General features: G+C 41.1%; 1 protein-coding gene across 2 annotated transcripts in view; it reads right to left on the bottom strand.

Moving 5' to 3' along the window:
• The window catches only part of btbd9 (BTB (POZ) domain containing 9), a 64,540-nt gene that overhangs the window by 2,865 nt on the left and 38,673 nt on the right, over positions 1-23,002 (bottom strand). For both annotated transcript variants that reach the window (XM_060925324.1, XM_060925325.1), the window contains exons 5-9: positions 13,046-13,268; positions 12,266-12,385; positions 8,357-8,466; positions 5,854-6,043; positions 311-418 (exon numbers count right to left, since the gene is read on the bottom strand). In XM_060925324.1, the coding sequence (XP_060781307.1) occupies positions 311-418; positions 5,854-6,043; positions 8,357-8,466; positions 12,266-12,385; positions 13,046-13,268 (751 nt within the window). The remainder of the gene's footprint in view (positions 1-310; positions 419-5,853; positions 6,044-8,356; positions 8,467-12,265; positions 12,386-13,045; positions 13,269-23,002) is intronic.

Here is a 23,002-nt window from a genome sequence, read left to right on the forward strand (position 1 = left end):
TAGGCAAGCTGTGTAACTCAAATGGTGCTAACCCCCCCCAAAATTCATTTTAACTGCCTCTTGTAACCAAGGGAGACGAATACTTTTGCAAGACACTGTAAAACATAGAAACTGTATGTGAGAACAGTGAATGTCTTTGTGTGTGTAAAGCTACAAAGTACACACAGTCACGACTGAGACAAAATACTCAAATTGGTGAGACTGAAAGCCAAGACAAGACTCAACTATTATAGCTTTACAAGTAAGACTTGTTGAAAACTGTAAACAGAAACAAAGTGAGGGGAAAGGAGCAATGAATTGAAAAACCAACCTGCATGCCACTCGAGTGCGATCCACCACTCTAACCCAGTGTTGCTGATTAGTGGACACCTCGACAAAGTAACTGTAGCTTCGCTCATCACAATCCCATAACAACAACCTACATACACACACACACACACACACACACACACACAATTAGTATTTCACAGTGTAGGTGCAATAGGCTTATCGAATCAGTCTCATGTACAACCCCGATTCCAAAAAAGTTGGGACAAAGTACAAATTGTAAATAAAAACGGAATGCAATGATGTGGAAGTTTCAGAATTCCATATTTTATTCAGAATAGAACATAGATGACATATCAAATGTTTAAACTGAGAAAATGCATCATTTAAAGAGAAAAATTAGGTGATTTTAAATTTCATGACAACACATCTCAAAAAAGTTGGGACAAGGCCATGTTTACCACTGTGAGACATCTTTTCTCTTTACAACAGTCTGTAAACATCTGGGGACTGAGGAGACAAGTTGCTCAAGTTTAGGGATAGGAATGTTAACCCATTCTTGTCTAATGTAGGATTCTAGTTGCTCAACTGTCTTAGGTCTTTTTTGTCGTATTTTTGTCGTATGTTCAACTTTTTTGTTTATTTTACGTTTTATGATGCACCAAATGTTTTCTATGGGTGAAAGATCTGGACTGCAGGCTGGCCAGTTCAGTACCCAGACCCTTCTTCTACGCAGCCATGATGCTGTAATTGATGCAGTATGTGGTTTGGCATTGTCATGTTGGAAAATGCAAGGTCTACCTTGAAAGAGACGTCGTCTGGATGGGAGCATATGTTGCTCTAGAACCTGGATATACCTTTCAGCATTGATGGGGGCTTTCCAGATGTGTAAGCTGCCCATGCCACACGCACTAATGCAACCCCATACCATCAGAGATGCAGGCTTCTGAACTGAGCGCTGATAACAACTTGGGTCGTCCTTCTCCTCTTTAGTCCGAATGACACGGCGTCCCTGATTTCCATAAAGAACTTCAAATTTTGATTTGTCTGACCACAGAACAGTTTCCCACTTTGCCACAGTCCATTTTAAATGAACCTTGGCCCAGAGAAGACGTCTGCGCTTCTGGATCATGTTTAGATACGGCTTCTTCTTTGAACTATAGGAGTTTTAGCTGGCAACGGCGGATGGCACGGTGAATTGTGTTCACAGATAATGTTCTCTGGAAATATTCCTGAGCCCATTTTGTGATTTCCAATACAGAAGCATGCCTGTATGTGATGCAGTGCCGTCTAAGGGCCCGAAGATCACGGGCACCCAGTATGGTTTTCCGGCCTTGACCCTTACGCACAGAGATTCTTCCAGATTCTCTGAATCTTTTGATGATATTATGCACTGTAGATGATATGTTCAAACTCTTTGCAATTTTACACTGTCGAGCTCCTTTCTGATATTGCTCCACTATTTGTCGGTGCAGAATTAGGGGGATTGGTGATCCTCTTGCCATCTTTACTTCTGAGAGCCACTGCCACTCCAAGATGCTCTTTTTATACCCAGTCATGTTAATGACCTATTGCCAATTGACCTAATGAGTTGCAATTTGGTCCTCCAGCTGTTCCTTTTTTGTACCTTTAACTTTTCCAGCCTCTTATTGCCCCTGTCCCAACTTTTTTGAGATGTGTCACGGTCATGAAATTTCAAATGAGCCAATATTTGGCATGAAATTTCAAAATGTCTCACTTTTGACATTTGATTTGTTGTCTATGTTCTATTGTGAATACAATATTAGTTTTTGAGATTTGTAAATTATTGCATTCCATTTTTATTTACAATTTGTACTTTGTCCCAACTTTTTTGGAATTGGGGTTGTAAAAAGGGATCAGTCTCAAATTCATTAATCGTTAATTCAAGTGTCTAATAGCTTATAGCTAAACTATTAAAATCAATGGAATAACTTAGTGGTGATGCTGCTATAGTTTTAGTGAGTATTGTAGCTCTAATACAATACGTTTACTCTAGATCTATAACATTCATATAACAACCAAATGGGCGAAGGCAATTAGAATACTTGTTGGCAGAGGCTGGCACTCAGTGAATGCTGTAGCAATAGACAGGACACAGTTTACTCCAAAGGTACCATTTATTGAAATAGCTGACACAAATTAGCAAACTAATACTTATCAGATATAGCACCAATAACAGCCAAGGAATAATTCAATATAAATGGCGATACAATGTATACAAGTAATAATCAGTAGTGTATAAAGCAATAGTCAGTAGTAAGTAGAATAATAACCAGCAATAAACAGAATGATAACCAGCAGTAAACAGAGTAAGAAATCAGCAGTGAATATGTGGCAGATCACAGAATCCAGGGACACATGTCGGCCCGGGGGCATTTTGAGTTATTGACAGATTCAGAAAGTACAGTTTCTAAGCTTTCCAATGATGCCTTCCATGTGGAGATCTGACAATATTTGAAGAATGTGTGGCCTTTTGAAAGTGTATACTTCTTAAAACAGAAAAGGGAGAAAATCGCCCTCAAAGTTTTCCATCTCAGCTACTCTGGGTGTAGGGCGGGCACATAATGGTGCTCATTTGCATGACATTAAGGAAAGCCCTACCCCCTACGAGCTAGCACGATACTACTTTCATGTAAACAAAGATCACCACGTCAATTTTCCTTCCATGCAAAGTATGCCCAACACAATTATGAAGTACAAAAATAAGTCCTAAAGTATACTTTAACGTTTTGTGGTTGAAAAATTACTCACACCGCAAGAAAGAAAGATAGCACGATGATGACACAACTAACACAACACTAGTTTCATGTAAAGCCTCGATCACAACCGGCCGTACCGTGCTCCTACGGCCGGTCTACATGCAAAAAACGCAAGAAACGCACGGAGAGCGCGCATGAAACGCACGAGAGCGCGCGTGTGAAAAGCACGAGAGCGCGCGTGTGATGTGCTGATTTTCGAGCCGCAGACCGGCCACAGAGGTTCTATGTCATGTCAAACAAACTCTATGGGCGCTTACGTTTTTTTCAGGTTGCAAGACAAACTTACGGCCAACGCGCATCTTTCTCCGTGAACAAAAAAAAAAAAAAAAAACGCAGCGATTTGGGAAACGCCAAAAATCACACGGCCAAAAAATCGTACGTCCGGTTGTGACCTAGGCTTAACCAAACCACAACACTCTCTGTTACATGCAAAAATAACCACACAGCCTTAGATTAATAAACTTACCCCATCAGAAAGAGAAACGGCGCCTTGCACACACCAATGCCTCCGATGGAATGTAATCCTAGAACGGTCCGTGTATCATCCAATCATTCAAGTATTCCATTCAATCTGGAAAACGAGGTTGCGGGTTTTTTTTGCTAGAAATGGTCATCTCCGATGTAAATACCGTGTGTCTGTTTGCTTCGCAGGGCTCCTCTGCGTTCTGTTTAGTAACTCATTCCATAGTGAAATCACACGCCTGTATGCAGTTAAGTAGCCATGCGCTCAACTCGGATCACACAGCTGATTCGCGGAAAAAAAAAACAAATGACTGAAATCATCATCTGAATGGCCCATATGGTAATTTACCCACACCCCCCAGCAGGCTACAGTCCTGACAAAAACGAGACAATTTACAACAAAAAATGTATGCTTTTCCAACAAAACAATCTATTATCTGAAATACTGATTGCATTCTTCAAGATCTCAACTTGCACATGATGGAAAAAAAACAAATCACAAATTTCGAAAAAAAAAATGCTTCTTTTGCAATTATCTCGGATTCGTTTCGGCCGACATGTGTCCCTGGATTCGGTGAGGGGTCACATATGATGATAACCAAGGCACTAATGGTGATCAGAAGTAATGGGGTATATACAAGTGTTACGGTGTAGGGAACAAATGAATGTAGGGGCGAGTGAATGTTAAAATGTGGGAGGGAAATCACGTGTTTGTATGTGTCTGTGTGAGAGTGTAGGCATGTGCATGCGTGTTCGCAGTTGCGCACTAACGAGATGAGGAGGAGCTAGGGAGAGCGTGCGCAGGCGCACGACAAGGAGGAGGGGAGTGAGGGAACGAGGCTATGCGTGGGCGAGAGATGGGTGCGGTACGTGAATGTAGCACGCGAGCCTTTGTCCTAGGCACCACCTAAAGGGGGGATGGGCAACAAGGAGAGCGCATGAGGAAGAGTAACAAAAGATGTGTAACTTAAGAGCTAGTCTCAAATAGGACTTAAACCCAAACTCCTGAAATCCCAATGCTGAGGGGTGTAGTGCAACGGAGGGAGTTAAAAGAGAGAGAGAACGCATGCACGATCTAACTAAATACGAATAGTAAACAAAGCAAATCAAACACGCGGTCTAAGACCGACTTTCATGTGAATCAAAATGCGTACATTTAAACCATGAATGAATTCAAATAAACAACACTCTTCGCATTAACTAGCCACAGCTAAGACTAACAATTGCCCAGATGCCAGCCTTACTTGAGATCGCGCTTGCTTGGTGACTGAAGGTGCGTCATCTGTTATCCAAAGACCGCGCGGAATGCAGGTCCAGGGAGAAAACAGTTCGGTTCCTTTTGCTTTTACAGCTCGTCAGCTGACCCGTCGGTTGTCCAATGATCTGGAAGGAATCTTGCTTGTAGTTTGTCGACGTTGCGAAAGGGAAAAGGGATCCGGTCGCCTTTTCTCTTTTAAAATACTGCCTGGGCTTCAGTAACTAACCGGTTCAATTATTATTACAACTATGCGAAGATCAAATACATTGAACTTTGGCTAAAGGTCCAGTATCAATAGCTCGTTCTTTGTTCTTCTTTAGCACAGATGCAACGATATCTGTTTCACATGTGGGGATCCACCACCAGAGAGAAAGAATTTCGATTCCACCGTGGGTGCACAGTCGTGTTGTCACTGTATTTGGTATCCGGTATCATCTCTGTATCCAATACCATTACAGTGAGTGTGAGAAGAATGGGCGGAGATAGAACATGGCATCAAGTACAGGGATTGTTGTGTTCAATGCTGTAACAATGAAAGGGGAGAAGATGGGCCATAAAGTGAAGCAGGGAATTGTGGGTACTATAGCTACGGCATGGCAGCCCCCTACAACAGTGACAAACACACACTAAAGTATTCTCTACCATGGAACTCATAAGTTAGTTGTCCATGTTTAAATGCAAGAATGCCAGAGTGGTTTCTTTTCATCATGTTACTGAATCATGTAACCTTAATTTTCCCTACTATTTTCAAGAAACAGAAATCCATCAGTCTGTATTTTCTGTCCCTTGCTTGTGTTTAAAGGTGGTGGTGGTGGTGGTGGCGTGGACGTGACTGAAAATCCGCATCTCGGATGCATCTACTCAAGCAAAATCTAGTATCCTCGGAGACAAACTATATCCAAGTGATTCTCGTAATATGTCCAAAGCTACTCTGAATACCAGTAACAGTCCCAGATTCTTAACTCAAGTCTCAGACTTTAATTGGAATTGCCTTTTCATAGGAAAACGAGACGGTGGCTGCACAGATTTTCAAACGTGCAAACTGAAAATGATGTGGGCTACATGACATGCCGAGTGTGATCGTACCTCATGGAGCCAAGCAGGTAAGGCTGAGCAAGCTGGATGACAATAGCTCCAGAGCCCAGCTGGTGGCAGGTGTATCCCGAGTCCCAGTCATAGTGGCTCGTGTCTCCATTTAACAGGGCATTTCGACAGCGGCTCACGCCTTCTACCACACTCGCACACGCCTGTACTGTTGCTATGTTCTCACTGGGGACTAGAAAGATATCCAAGTCATTCATATTAACCACAGGAGTCTAGATAAAAATAATATACAATATATACAGTGGATATAAAAAGTGTACACACCCTGTTAAAATGATAGGTTTTTCTGATGTAAAAAAATGAGCCCACAATAAATAATTTCAAAACTTTTCCCACCTTTATTGTGACCTATAACCTGTACAATTCAATTGAATTGTGAACAAATCTGTTAGGGTGAAAAACAAAAATAAAACAAGTACAATAAGCTGGTTGCATGTGTGTACACACTTAAACTAATACTTTGTTGAACCACCCTTTGATTTAAATTACAGCATTCAGTCTTTTAGGACATTCTATCAGCCTGTCACATCTAGACTGGGCAATATTTGCCCACTCTTCCTTGCAAAAGCGCTCCAAATCTGTCAGATTGTGAGGGCGTCTCTTCTGCACAGCCCTCTTCAGGTCACTCCACAGATTTTCAATTGGATTTAAGTCTGGGCTCTGGCTGAGCCATTTCAAAATGAACTTTAATTTTCTTCTGGTGAAGCCATTCTTTTGTTGATTTCGATGTATGCTTGGGGCAGGGGTGATAGCGTTCCGGCGCCGCGCCGGATTTCCGGCGTACCGTGGCTGGGGAAAAAAAAAAAATCTAGTTCGCCCAATTCGGAATTCCCTTTACTGTCTATCTGCGCATCTCAGAATGACACAGGACAATGGGCGAACTAGATTTTTTTTTTTCCCCAGCCACGGTACGCTGGAAATCTGGCGCGGCGCCGGAACGCTATCACCCCTGCTGGGGTCATTGTCGTGCTGAAAGATGAAATTCCTCTTCAGCTTTCTAGCAGACACCTGAAGGTTTTGGGCCAAAATTGACTGATATTTAAAACTGTTCATAATTCCCTCCACCTTTACTAAAGCCCCTGTTCCAGCTGAAGAAAAACAACCCCAAAACATGATGCTGCCACCACCATGCTTCACCATGGGTATGGTATTCTTTTAGTGATGCACAGTGTTGTTTTGGAGCCAAAACGTACCTTTTGGAATTGTGGCCAAAAAGTTCAACCTTGGTTTCATCAGACCATAACACATTTTCCCACATGCTTTTGGGAGAGCGGATGCATTTTTTTTTGCAAAACTTAGCTGGGCCTGGATGTTTTTCTTTGTAAGAAAAGGCTTCTGTCTTGCGACCCTACCCGACAGTCCAGACATATGGAGAATACAGGAGATTGACGTCACATTTAGTACACAACCAGTACTTGCCAGAAATTCCTGCAGCTCCTTCAGGGTTTCTGTAGGCCTCTTGGCAGCCTCCCTGACCAGTTTTTGCCTTGTCTTTTCATTAATTTTGGAGGGACGTCCAGTTCTCAGTAACATCACTGTTGTCCCATATTTTCTCCACTTCTTGATGACCTGTTTTCACTGTGCTTCATGGTATATCTAATGCCATGGAAATTTTTTGTACCCTTCTCCTGACTGATGCCTTTCAACAATGAGATCCCTTTGATGCTTTGTAAGCTCTCTGAACCTGAGCAAACCATGGCTTTTGCTGGAGGATGCAACTGAGTAAATGTCAGGAAAATCCTACTACGACAGCTGAACTTTATTTGGGGTTAATCAGTCATTTTAATTGATGTCAGGTGTATACCCAAAAACACTGAATGCTGTAATTAAATCAAAAGGTACTTCAACAAAGTATTAGTTTAAGGGTATGCACACGTATGCAACCAGCTTATTGTTTTCCCCCCAAACAGATTTGTTTGTTTTTCAATTGAATTGTACAGGTTATAGGTCACATTAAAGGTGGGAAAAGTTTTGAAATTATTTATTGTAGTCTCATTTTTTTACATCAGAAAAACCTATCATTTTAACAGGGTGTATGTATGCGTGCGTGTGCGTGTGTGTGTGTGTGTGGGGGGGGGGGGGGGGGGGGGGTGCGTGGGTGGTTGTGTGGGACACAACCCAACGCATTGGATGTCGCTGTGGATGAATCCATGGAAAGAGCCCATAGCGACAGCCCATTTTTCTACCTACTTTGATACCTCAACGTTAAGAAAAACATACATTTCACTCATTGTCAGAATGCTTTGATTTGCTTTCTAAACTTGTCTGGGTAAATAAGGAGTAAGTTCCCTTTAATCTTTAAATACTAATTTCTAATACCTTTTTACTTTTAGAGATAGACTTTAACATGCTTTTGTTTCTGTAGTTTTCAGAATTCTACAGTATATTCAGAAAATATCAACATTTCATCATGTGAACGGTTTTTCCCAGGCCACGACACACATAGTATATTATAGCATTAGTATATAAATATGAACTACGTTACCCAGAAGGCCATTGTCCAGGGTGAAGGGACGCTGGGTGTACATACATTCCAGAGCCACCAAATGGAAAACCTTGTTAACTGTGTTGTGTGTCCCCACGACACGGATAAACCTGTACAACATACAAAGTCTCTTAATACAACCCCAGTTCCAAAAAAGTTGAGATGCTGTGTAAAACATAAATAAAACAGAATGCAATGATATGCATGGAGATGATGTGGTATGCATGGAAGCCCTATATTTCATTGAAAAATAGTACAAAACCAGAACATCGTAGCTCATCTGGCCTGCCATTAAAACAACCATGATTACCAAAACATCAAACAGAACTGAAATGTGAGAGAAGACCAACCTCCATGACAAATTGTTTACAACAGGAAAATCAATAAAGGACTAAATTTTGTTCCCCAAGGGAAGATCTATCCAAAACATCGGTCAGAACTGAATTCACATAAATGAGAGAGGAGATACAATTCTAGTCAGAAGAAAATTTTGTTAAGTTGACCTAATAACCAAGTTGTTAGCAAAAAATTGACAATACAATGACCAAATTTTGTGCAGAAGATCTAGTTCTTTCAAATAAAACAATCAGAACTGAAATCCAATGAGAACTGAGGGAGACATGATTTAACTGAAAATAAACCAAGTTGTAAACAAATTGTTTACAACCAGAAAATCAACAAACAAACGACCAAGTTTTGTTCCCTGAGGGAAGATCTACCCAAAACATCGATCAGAAGTGAAATCAGGTGAGAATTGCGAGAGGAGATACAATTCTAATGAGAAGTCCCAAAATTCAAAAAGTTGACCTAATTAGTCATTCATTAGTAAAAATTTGACTATACAATGACTAAGTGTTGTGCAGAATGACTAGTTCTTTCGAGCAAAACAATCAGAACTGTAATTCACTGAGAATAGAGGGAGAAGACATGATTTAACAGAAAATAAACAAAGTTGTAAACAAATTGTTTACAATAGGAAAAAAAAATCAATCAGTCAAGTTTTGTTCCTCATTGGAAGATCTACCCAAAACATTAATCAGAACTGAAATCGGATGAGAAATGAGAGATGAGATACAATTCAAGTGAGAGGCCTGGAAAATTCGTTAATTTGGCCTAATTACTAACTCGTTAGCAAAAAATTAGACAAAACAACCAAGTTTTGTGTGGAGTGATTAGTTCTCTCAAACAACAATTGGAATGGAAATCCGTGAAGAATTGACAGAGGCTTGTATACACGCAACAGAAAAGACCGGAATACAGCTTGTGGACTTAGATAAAAAGTTCTCATTAAAAAAAAAATAAAATAAAGGAGAATATCACACAAAAGACATCATCCCAATGCAATACAAAATAAATACACTGGTCTGTGTTCAGAGTCCATGAAATATCCTAGAATGAAGAATCCAATGAATGAGTCCGAGTCCATGAAATATCCTGAAGCGAAGAATCCGAAAAATTATCCCTGATGCGCTGCCGAGTCCGAGTGGTTCGTCTATCCAAAAGCCTTGCTGTGATAATCCCTTAAGCAACTGGTTGACAACAGGTTTCGAGTCCGCAGATGTAACAAAGATGTGGCTATCAGGATGACTTTTGAATTTTCAAACCACACCAACGCGGAACTACAAACAAGATGACATCCCAGGTCCTTCCCCCGACCTTGAAACACAAAGGCCTAAACCTCCCCAGACGTCAACTCGGTTCTCTTCTTTTCTGTGTTTTCCTGTGTTTATATAGTCCGCTGAACTTTCAAGACGGAACTCGAAACAGCAGCATTACATCATACACAATTTGGCGTAGCCAGCAACCCACTGTAATATCCCGAACAGTCCAAATTATTCTGGTATGTTCTAGATATGTGCTCATGAACAGGCCAGTCACTGCCATAACAAACGGAGTCGCATGAAAGCAGTCAAAACAAAAACAGCCGAATGGCATCCCAATACATAACACTCTCCCTCTTAAAGAAAAAGTTTCAACTTGTGGAAACTTTTGAAAACAATAAGCCAATATCACAAAAATAGCATCGAATAAATCAAAGGCAAATCTCATCTCATCTCATCATCTCTAGCCGCTTTATCCTGTTCTACAGGGTCGCAGGCAAGCTGGAGCCTATCCCAGCTGACTACGGGGCGAAAGGCGGGGTACACCCTGGACAAGTCGCCAGGTCATCACAGGGCTGACACAGACACAGACAACCATTCACACTCACATTCACACCTACGGTCAATTTAGAGTCACCAGTTAACCTAACCTGCATGTCTTTGGACTGTGGGGGAAACCGGAGCACCCGGAGGAAACCCACGCGGACACGGGGAGAACATGCAAACTCCACACAGAAAGGCCCTCGCCGGCCCCGGGGCTCGAACCCAGGACCTTCTTGCTGTGAGGCGACAGCGCTAACCACTACACCACCGTGCCGCCTGCCAGCAACTCATTTCAAAAAAAGTTGGAACAGGGGCATTGTTACCACTGTGTTGCATCACCTCTATTATTAACAACACTCTGAAAACGTCTGGGAATTGAGACGACCAAGTGCTGTAGTTTTGAAAGTGAAATGTCCCATTCTTGCCTGATCTACAATTTCAGGTGCTGAACGGTTTGAGGTCTCCTTCATCGCATTTTTTGTTTCATAATGCACCAAATGTTTCCAATGGGAGACAGGTTTGGACTGCAGGCAGGCCAGTTTAGCACCTGGACTCTCTTACTACAAAGCCATAATGTAATGTGTGCAGAATTCAGTTTGGCATGGTCTTGCTGAAATAAGCAAGGCCTTCCCTGAAAAAGAAGTCATCTTTTTCAGGGAAGGCCAAAATCTGTATAGATCATTCAACATTAACAGTGCCTTCTTAGATGTGCAAGCTACCCATGCCATGTATACTAATACCCCCCATACCATCACAGATGGTATGGGGACATTAGTATACTAGTATACTTTTGAACTGTGCGCTGATGGGCTAGATGGTTCCTCTCCTGTTTAGCCTGGAGGACGTGGCACCCATGAGTTCCAAAAATAATTTCAAATTTCGATTCATCAGACCACAAAACAGTTTTCCACTCTGCCTCAGTCCATGAGCTCGGGCCCAAAGAAGGTGGCGGTGTTTCTGGATATTGTTTATATATGGTTTTAACTTGCATTTGTGGATGCAGTGATAAACTGTATTTACAGATTATGGTTTTCAGGAGTGTTCCTGAGCCCATGCAACGATTCCATGACGATCATTTTTAATGCGGTACCGCCTGAGGGCACAAAGATCACAGGCATCCAACATTGGCTTTCAGGCTTGTCCCTTGCATACACAGATTTGCAATTTTATGTTGAGGAATGTTATTCTTAACTTGTTGCACTATTTGCCCACGCAGTCCTTTAAAGAGTGTTGAGCCCCTCCCTATCTTTACTTCTGAGAGACTCCACCTTTCCAGGATGCTCATGTTATACCTAACCATGTCACTGACCTGTTGCCAATTAACCTAATTATTATTATTTTTTAAACATTACACAACTTTTCCAGTTTTTTGTTGCCCCGTACCAATTGTTTTGAAACAAGTTACTGGCACTAAATTCAAAATTAATGTATATTTTTCAAAAAACAATACGATTTCTCAGTTTTAACATTTGATATGTTGACTTGGTATTATTTTCAATAAAATATAGGGTTTTCATGATTTGCAAATCATCATCTGTTTTTATTGACATTTTACACAGTGTCTCAACTTTTTTGGATGCAGGAATAACAACACTAATGATATGATGTGTGACATTTAGTATTATTTTGACAAATTGCAAGATCTCTATTATAAAGTAACAAAAACATACTAAGCGGAGTTCAGGTCTATTTTGTAATCTTCTAATCCTACTAGGACTACTAGTCTACATGGAGGAAGTCTTTCATGACTGTGAATAACATTAACCTGCAGACCCGGGCTTGGAAATAGAGGTTTTGCCAGGAGCGACACAGGAACTTGGAGTGATCCACCACTCGCACCCAGTCCAGCTCGTCCATAGACACCTCAATGTAGTAAGAGTAGGATCTGAGAAGAATATAATTCAGTTAGATTCCATTTTCTTAGACATGTTTCCATCATCTTTAAAAAAAAAAAAATTGAATAAAAGAGCCAACTACAATAATAAACAAAACCCAGCACTTCAACATCAAGTATTAGAAGCATTTATGATTTAAAAAAACAAAAAGGACTGAAACGCACTGAGCACTACCACAAGTCCTTATGGTTTAAGATGCATAATTGTAAAACATTTCAAAACAATAAATCATCCATTAATAAACTGAACAATGTATAACGTAGTCACTGTGGTATAAAAGGAAGAAACGCTGAATGCTGCTATAAGAAAGTCATCAATTTTGCAAAAGTAACAGTGACTAGACTGCATCACACAATCCCACTGTTGATTATTTTCCTATAACAGCACATCCAAAGTTTTATGCTAATGCACCTATTCCAGAGCAACAGGCGAATAAAGTAGGGCATGTTGACTCCGTCTTTCCCCAACCTGGTCATCAAAACATTGAATACCTGGGCAATTCCAGTTTCATCCTGAGAAAAATGTAAAAATTGTCAAAATGGATCCAGAGCCTATCCCGGGAACACTGGATGCAAGGCTGGAATACTGCATGAACGAGACACTCCACCCTGGTGGTTATTTTAGGCTGTTTTAGGGATTTTCACATTTACCTGCTATCTTTATCCCAGAGCAACAAGCGGATATGATTGATGATGGATGGCTGGCCCAGGCGGATCTGGATCCCTGCGCTGCGTCCGTCCTCCTCTATTGGGTGTCTGGTGAAGCCGTGGTCTAGGTCATAGTTCTGAGTGTCTCCATCCAGCAGAGCCGACTTTAGCTCGCCTTTCACTACCACGGCTCCATGCTTCATAGTGGCTATGTTATCTTCTGGGACTACACACACACACACACACACACACACCAAATCAACTTAAACAGAGCAACACCACTTTTAAAAGCATCCAAATTTCTAACATATACCACCCAAGCTTATACACACACATTCTACCTTCCCGTGTTCAAAGTCAAACCCCCACAACCTAAAAAGTGCCTGGACAGGTTTCGCTTGTTATGTGACTTAACAATACCCAAGATAACAATTATTTGCCTTGAAACAAAAAACTAGTACCACACATACATGAACTAACTGTATAAAAATGCCTTAACAAATATCTATAAGCATCGAAATGAATGAACCATTTATTCATGCTCCTGTGATGCTGCAGCTTTCTGGTGCTGGGTTCGTCGCTAGCGCTCTTGTTCTGCCAGTGTTTTGGTTTCCATTTTGTGTTTGTCTCTTGGCTAGCAGGGGGAGCTCTAGGGCTCTGATGACGTGACTAATTGGTGGTGTAATTAGAAGCCGGATAAAATCTGGACCTCCCAGTCCATGAGAGCGCGCTTGCTTGCTCGACATCACCCTTGCTGCGGTGCTGGCTGTGCTCCCCACTTACTTTTATTTACCTTTTGGCGCTACATTCCATTATGCTGATATACACTACAGCTTTGCTTTGTTTTACATTTACTGACTTCTGTATATAGTTTTTTAAATAAACTTATTTGGTGTTTGATATACATCGGTGTGGTTTCCCCCTCTTTATGTTGTGGCGGCCTTGAGCCAGGAAGTCATGACATTTGGGGGCTCATCCGGGATAATTGACCTGGAAATATTTTTTGGTACGCTTCGGACTTTGGTATATAGGCTACGATTCCCCCTATTGGCTAATGCAGAGTATAGTGTGGGTACGAGTTACGTAATTGATGTTGATTTGTGAAAGAAACGTACAGGCATACATTTGGCCTACCTGTTTGGGGGAACCACACAAGTTGTATTTTGTTTGGGCTTGTGTTGAGGTAAATTGGGGTGGCGCAATGAAATGAGGCGCAATGAGGTAAATTGGGGTGACCATGTCCAGTTATTTCATTTCCAACCTTATTTTTTGCGCAATGTATTTTGCAGCTTATGTAGCAGGACGAAAACATTTTGGAGCTATTGTTTATCCTTGGCTTAGAGTGCCGTTGTGCTGGGGCTTTAGGCTGGAGTGCCACTGTGTCTGGCCCGAGGACATTGCCGTGGAGATTCGGGCTGAATTGGCTTCGGTTGGGGCAGCACGACTCCAGCGGTATCGGTGAGTAAAGAACTTGGCTCTCGGGCACAGTGTGAAGCTAGTTAAGTACAGTGGTGCTTGAAAGTTTGTGAACCCTTTAGAATTTTCGATATTTCTGCATAAATATGACCTAAAACAACATCAGATTTTCACACAAGTCCTAAAAGTAGATAAAGAGAACCCAGTTAAACAAATGAGACAAAAATATTGTACTTGGTCATTTATTTACTGAGGAAAATAATCCAATATTACATATCTGTGAGTGGCAAAAGTATGTGAACCTTTGCTTTCAGTATCTGGTGTGACCCCCTTGTGTAGCAATAACTGCAGCTAAACGTTTCCGGTAACTGTTGATCAGTCCTGCACACCGGCTTGGAGGAATTTTAGCCCATTCCTCCGTACAGAACAGCTTCAATTCTGGGATGTTGGTGGGTTTCCTCACATGAACTGCTTGCTTCAGGTCCTTCCACAACATTTTGATTGGATTAAAGTCAGGACCTTGACTTGGCCATTCCAAAACATTAACTTTATTCTCCTTTAACCATTCTTTGGTAGAACAACTTGTGTGCTTAGGGTCGTTGTCTTGCTGCATGACCCACCTTCTCTTGAGATTCAGTTCACAGACAGATGTCCTGACATTTTCCTTTAGAATTCCCTGGTATAATTCAGAACTCATTGTTCCATCAATGATGGCAAGTCGTCCTGGCCCAGATGCAGCAAAACAGGCCCAAACCATGATACTACCACCACCATGTTTCACAGGTGGGATAAGGTTCTTATGCTGGAATGCAGTGTTTTCCTTTCTCCAAACATAACGCTTCTCATTTAAACCAAAAAGTTCTATTTTGGTCTCATCCATCCACAAAACATTTTTCCAATAGCCTTCTGGCTTGTCCATGTGATCTTTAGCAAACTGCAGACAAGCAGCAATGCTCTTTTTGGAGATCAGTGGCTTTCTCCTTGCAACCCTGCCATGCACACCATTGTTTTATATGCTCCCACTTGGGCAAATTATCAATAAAAATTCAATTTTGTATCATTGCTATGCAGATGACACCCAAATTTATTTCGCTCTATCACCTAATGATTATGCCCCCCTTGAATGTCTCTACCAGTGTATCGATCAAATCAATAGCTGGATGTCACAAAATTTTCTTCAGCTGAACACAGATAAAACAGAAGTAATTCTATTTGGAAAAAAAATGAAAGACTCAGGATTACCACTATTCTTGACACAAAAGGGATGAAAACTAAAGAAATGGTTAAAAATCTTGGTGTTTTCATTGACAGCGAGCTAAACTTTGACAGTCACATGAAAGCAAATCACTAAAACGGCATTTTATCACCTAAAAAACATTTCCAAACTAAGAGGACTTATGTCAAAAAATGATCTGGAAAAACTAATACATGCCTTCATCTCTAGTAGGGTTGATTACTGCAATGGCCTTTTCACAGGCCTGCCAAAAAAGACCATCAAACGACTTCACCTGGTTCAAAATGCAGTGGCTAGGTTTCTCACACGAACAAAAAGAACAGAGCACATTACTCCAATTCTAAGGTCCCTTCACTGGCTTCCAGTAAGCTACAGAATTGACTTTAAAGTATTGCTGCTGGTGTACAAATCTCTAAATGGTACAGGGCCCAATTACCTCTCTGATATGTTGCAGCGGCCTAACCCCATCAGATCTACCAGATCAAAACAGAAAAATTTACTCTTAAAACCAGTTGTTAAAACAAAGTATGGTGAAGCAGCTTTTAGCTACTATGCAGTACAGCTATGGAACCAACTGCCAGAGGACATTAAAAATGCTCCTGCTGTTGGCAGTTTTAAATCTAGGTTAAAGACCAAGCTGTTTTCAGATGCTTTCTGTTAAATAATTTAATATTGTCTTCTTTTTTAATAATTTTTATTTTCTCTGCATGTTTTAAATTTACTTTAATTTTAACTTTATTTTATTCTTTATTCTATTCTGCTTGGTTTTTTTTCTCCTATTTCTATTTTATTTTATTATTTTATTTCTACTATTGTTTAAATTCCTATTATTTTCTTTTAATTCTTTTAATTTAGAATAAAAATATTTTATGTAATTTTATTTCTCTATTGTTTACTGTTTTTGTTTTTACTTCTGTAAAGCACATTGAACTGCCATTGTGTATGAAATGTGCTATATAAATAAACTTGCCTTGCCTTGTTGTCCAGTGTTCTCCTGATGGTGGACTCATGAACATTAGCCAATGTGAGAGAGGCCTTCAGTTGCTTAGAAGTTACCCTGGGATCCTTTGTGACCTCGCCGACTATTACACGCCTTGCTCTTGGAGTGATCTTTGTTGGTCGACCACTCTTGGGGAGGGTAACAATGGTTTTGAATTCCCTCCATTTGTACACAATCTGTCTGACTGTGGATTGGTCGAGTTCAAACTCTTTAGAGATGGTTTTCTAACCTTTTCCAGCCTGATGAGAATCAACAACACTTTTTCTGAGGTCCTCAGAAATCTCCTTTGTTCGTGCCATGATACACTTCCACAAACATGTGTTGTGAAGATCAGACTTTGGTAGATCCCGGTTCTTTAAATAAAACAGGGTGCCCACTCACACCTGATTGTTATCCCACTGATTGAAAACACCTGACTCTAATTTCACCTTCAAATTAGAGTCTAATTTGAGTCTAATAGAGTCAAATGCTAATCCTAGAGGTTCACATACTTTTGCCACTCACATATGTAATATTGGATCATTTTCCACAATAAATAAATGACCAAGTATAATATTTTTGTCTCATTTGTTTAACTGGGTTCTCTTTATCTACTTTTAGGACTTGTGTGAAAATCTGATGATGTTTTAGGTCATATTTATGCAGAAATATAGAAAATTCTAAAGGGTTCACAAACTTTCAAGCACCACTGTATATAGCGGGTAAATGTTTTAGATACGGGGAAGCTCCGTAGTTGGTTTGTCCTGTTTCGTTAGCTGCTTGTACTTTGCGTTGTTAGTTGTTATTTGGGTTGGTTAGTCTGGAAGATCCATTTGTAGTTTATTTTATATGAGCGTTGGTTGTTTGTGTGTTACATTTAAAAACTTTGGGATGAGTGCAGTGGAGGAGTTTTTGGAAGCTCCATCAGAGAGATTGTTAGTGACATTGACCAAAGATCAGCTGCTCAGTGTAGCGGATCATTACCAACTGGAACTAACTATTCCGAAGTCTTCTAAAAAAGACCAGTTATTTGCTTTCATTCATAGCAATTTAAAAGAAAGGCAGGTGCTGCCGGGGGGCACTCTAATTGAGATTAGTAATCCGGCAACACAATTTTTAGACACAACAATTGGGATTAATCCGACGGTAACACAATTTTTAGAAACGTCCTCGATTTCCAGCATGCAGTCTTTTAAATCTAGCCAGCTGACGTTTGAACAGCAAAAAGAGCTGTTGAAAATACAGCTAGAACAAAAGAAATTGGAAGCACAAGAATGAGAAAAAGATCGTTTATTGGAGATAGAAAAGATTAAACATAACGAGCTGTTGGAGCTGGAAAGGGATTGCAGAGGGTAAAATATTCGCTAGTGGCAGTGGTGGAGGTTTATCCCAGCAGTCGGGATAGTCTGGTATGATTAAGTTTCTTCCCAAATTTAATGAACGTGATCCAGACGTGTTTTTCTCTTTGCTTGAAAACATTGCTTCTGATAGAAATTGGAGTGACGAGGATAAAACTCTACTTCTACAAACTCAGTCAGTAAAGCTCAAGAGGCCTTTGTTGCATTCCCTCCAGCTGAGAGAAAAGTTTATTGGTGTGTTAAAGATGCTGTCTTAAAATGTTATGAATTAGTTCCCAAAGCATATCGTCAACGCTTTCTCAACTGGAAAAAGACCGACAAACAAACTCACTCTGAGGTGGCCAGGGAATTAACAAGTTTTTTTCACCGCTGGCTCTTGGCAGAAGGAGTTGATACGTTTGAGGCATTGTGTGAGCTTGTTGTTGAACAGTTTAAGAACATTCTGCCTGAATGCGTAGTTGTTTATGTAAATGAACATCAGGTAAAGACAGTTGCAGAGGCATCTGCGCTTGCCAATGGGCGTTTTAACGCACAAAAATCAGGTGCGTGAATTTGCTCCATGTAATGAATATAATCGTTATAATCGCCCTCGTCGTTTTAATTTGGGTCCTCCAGTGAGGTCCGAACTTGTTAATTATAACAGAGCATAGGACAGTGATGCACAAAGTAAGTGTAATTACTGTCTTGAGGCTGGTCACTGGAAGAGAGAATGTCTGTTGTTAAGGGCACGCGACAAGGCTAAGGCAAGCGGCAAGTTTGCTGGTTGTGTTGCTAAGAGTAGGCCTTTTTCTGCAGTTTAATGTTGAGGGGGTTATATCAGATATAGCTTCTTCTACTTCTAAGGCTTTGGAATCTGAGCGGCCAAATGTGCCAGTGGAGATTATTGGTAAAACGAAGGTGTCAGACAGTGTTGATTACAGTCTATTCAATACTGACAGTGTTGTGTCGCTGGTAGGAAATGCTCAAAGGGTTCCTGTTAAAATTCTACGGGATACAGGAGCCTTAGAGTCTTTTATTAGCCAATCTGTTTTGCCTTTTTCTTCTCTCTCGGACACGGGTAGTGTTGTTTTAATCCGTGGTACTGCACTTCAATCTTTTTTTAGTGCCAATAAGATCTGCTTGTACTCTGGTTTTGTCAACGGGGAGGTTACCATTGCTGTTCGGCCATCTCTGCCCATACTAGTGCATCTCAAAAAATTAGAATATTGTGAAAAAGTTCAATATTTTCCATCAGTTATTTAAGAAAGTGAAAATGTTATATATTATAGACTCATTACACAAACTAAAATGTTTCAAGCATTTTTCTATTTTAATCAGTATGGCATACAGTACAAAAACATTAAAAAAAAAAAAACTCAAATTATTAGAATATTTCATTTCGAGTTTGAGTAAAACAGAATGAACACAGTGTATCTCTCGGTCTAGTTCACTACACACAGCCACAATCATGGGGAAGACTGCTGACTTGACTGTTGTCCAGAAGATGATCACTGATGCCCTCCACAAGGAGGGTAAGCCACAAAAGGTCATTGCTGAAAAGGGTGGCTGGAAAAGGTGCACAAGCAACAGGGATGGCCGCAGTCTTGAGAGGATTGTCAAGAAAAGTTGATTCAAGAACTTGGGAGAGCTTCACAAGGAGTGGACTGAGTCAGTGTATCAAGACCCATCACGAACAGACATCTTCAAGAAAGGGGATACAACTTTCACATTCCTAATATCAAGCTACTCCTGAGCCAGAGGCAATGTCAGAAGTGTCTTATCCGGGCTAAGGAGAGAAAGAAATGGATTGTTGCTCAGTGGTCCAAAGTCCTCTTTTCAGATGAAAGTACATTTTGCATTTAATTTGGAAATCACGGTTTTAGAGTCTGGAGGAAGAGAGAGGCACAGAATCCAAGGTGTTTGAAGCCCAGTGTGAAGGTTCCACAGTTTGTGATGATCTGGGGTGCCATGTCATCTGCTGGTGTTGGTCCACTGTATTTTATCAAGTCCAAAGTCAACACAGCCATCTACCAGGAGATTTTAGAGCACTTCATGCTTCCATCTGCTGACGAGCTTTTTGGAGATGCTGATTTCCTTTTCCAGCAGGACTTAGCACCTACCCACAGTGCCAAAACTACTACCAAATGGTTTGCTGACCATGATATTACGGTGTTTGATTGGCCAGCCAACTTGCCTGACCTGAACCCCATAGAGAATCTATGAGGCACTGTCAAGAGGAAGATGAGAAACACCCGACCCAAAAATACAGATACGCTGAAGGCCACTATCAAAGCAACCTGGGCTTCAATAACACCTCAGCAGTGCCACAGACTGATTGCCTCCATGCCGCACCGCATTGATACAGTAATTCATGGTAAAGGAGCCCCAACCAAGTATTGACTGTATAAATGAATATGCTTTTCAGAAGTTGGACATTTCTGCATTGTAAATCATTTTTTTGATTGATCTTAGGGAATATTCTAATAATTTGAGATACTGGATTAGCTATAAGCCATAATCATCAAAATTAAAACAAAAAAAGGCTTTAAATATTTCACTTTACATGTAATGAATATAGAATATATGAAAAAGTTTACCTTTTTGAATTAAATTATGAAAAAAAGGAACTTTTTCATGGTATTCTAATTTTTTGAGATGCACTAATAGATGGTGTGGACATCATTGGAAACAACCTAGCGGGTCATTGTGTCTGGCCGGAGGGGTTACCAGCACTACCTCCTGTGGTTAAAACAGAGGTGAGCCAGACAAGTGTCTCAGGGATTTTCCAGAGGTGTTCACTGCCTGTGCGGTTACTCGGGCAATGGCTCATGCACAGGCAAAGCACACAGCTGATGTATCCAAGTCCAGTACTGTAAAATTGTTTGTCCCTGAATTACCAACGTTTTCCCCATAGTAAAAAATTGTGGATGCCCAGATAAAGGTCTTGCAAAAGTATTTTGATCTTGCTTTAGATGAGTCTGATAACAGTTACTGTGTGCGGAATGGCTTGCTGCTTCGCAGGTGGTTGCCATATGCAGACAAGGAGGTGGCAGATCCAGTGTTGCAGGTAGTAGTGCCTGAAGAATATCGTGGCATTGTGTTAAAAACTGCTCACGGGGAGGTAGATGGACATTTTGGAGTGGAGACCTACAATCGGCTGCTTCAACATTTCTATTGGCCGCAAATCAAAAGAGATGCAGCAAATTTTGTTAAATCATGCCATGCTTGTCAAATTGCGGGTAAATCGAATGCATCCATTAAACCGGCATCCCTACATCTGATTCCATCTGTAGGTACTCCTTTTGAACACCGAATCATTGACTGGGTCGGTCCATTGCCTCCATCAAAATCTGGCAGTGTGTACATGTTTACCATAATGTGTCAGGCTTCGCGGTATCCAGCTGCGTATACCTTGAGGAGCATCACTACTAAAGTCCATTGTGAAGTCATTCTCAATTTATATCTATCTTTGGTATTCCAAAAGTAATTCAAAAAGTGACCGTGGGTCCAATTTTACATTTAAGACCTTTGCTGAGGCATTGAAACAGCTATGCATCAAACACAACCTGAGCAGTGGAAAACAGTCCAGTTTTATGACCAATGTTCACTTTCCTATAATCTGTGCAAAACCGGTGTTATCTGGTTTCCTAACAAGCAAGCATGGGGAAGCTCAACTTGTATAAGATGACTTAGCTAACCCGTTATCCACAAGGTACCGCGCACTCGCCTCCAAACTCTTATGTTTGTCTGGGGCAACATGATAAAACCTCTGCCAAATAGGCCGAGCGTCTCCCACGTCTATGTCATGCTCGATCAGATTGGTGCAAGTTGGCGTGTCTGAAAATAAAGATGAAAACCCCCAAATTAAAGACTTTAACTGTTCCCGTTGCTCCCCTCCCAAATGACTCAAAAAGGTGTTGGTAATAAGGGAGTTTGCTCAGGCCACTGTAGTCTATTTAGGCAAAGTGGTCAGTCAAGGTCAGGTTAGGCCAGTAAGAGCCAAGGTTTTGGCCATAGACGCGTTTCCTCCTCCATCTACTAAGAAGGAACTGATGCGGTTTTTAGGAATGACTGGTTATTACAGGAATTTTTGTTGTAATTTTTCTATAGTTGTTGCTCCTTTGACCAATTTACTTAAGGGTTCTGCGAAGTTTGTGTGGTCTGTTCAATGCCAGCAGGCATTTGAAAATGCAAAACTGTTGAGTTCTGCACCAGTCCTGGCTGCGCCCCGGTTAGATCAGCCTTTCAAGTTACAGGTGGACACAAGCCAGGTGGGGGCCGGTTCAGTTCTCCTTCAGGGTGATGAAAGCGGCGTGGATCAGCCTGTTGGGTATTTTTCACGCAAGCTCAATAAACATCAGATAAACTACTCAACAATTGAGAAGGAGGCCCTGGCATTGATCTGGGTTCTCCAGCACTTTGACGTCTATGTGGGGGGTGGTTTACATCCTGTGGTGGTCTTTTCTGACCACAATCCCCTCATATTTCTCCAGTCATTGCAGAAATCTAACCAACGCCTTATGTGGTAGGCACTCTTTTTGCAACCCTACACACTGTCTATTCGTCACATCCGGGGCATTGAGAACGTGATGATGGATGCGCTGTCTCGGGCACCAGATGGGACAATGTGATTGCGTGCATATCTCTAATACCTTTGTCTTCTCTCCATTTCTGTCAGTCCTTAATTTGCTGTCCAGGCGCCAGGATCTGCTGGAGGGTAGAACATGGAGGAGGCTGGGGGGTGAGAGTGGGGTTTAATGGTTGTGCCACCATGAGTGACTGATCATGGAGGTATATACATCTTCCAGAGTGAATGAGTTATTACAGTTTTGAATTTGTTGTTTATGGAGTTTATTCTTTATTATTTGTGATGGGAGTTAGAGTCCCAGGAATATGGGCCTCTCTTCTTTCAGGGGGGAGGTGTGATACTGCAGCTTTCTCATGCTGGGTTCGTCACTAGCCCTCTTGTTCTGCCAGCATTTTGGTTTCTGTTT

Source organism: Neoarius graeffei, chromosome 7, assembly GCF_027579695.1.
Source record: "Neoarius graeffei isolate fNeoGra1 chromosome 7, fNeoGra1.pri, whole genome shotgun sequence".
Lineage (NCBI taxonomy): Eukaryota > Metazoa > Chordata > Actinopteri > Siluriformes > Ariidae > Neoarius > Neoarius graeffei.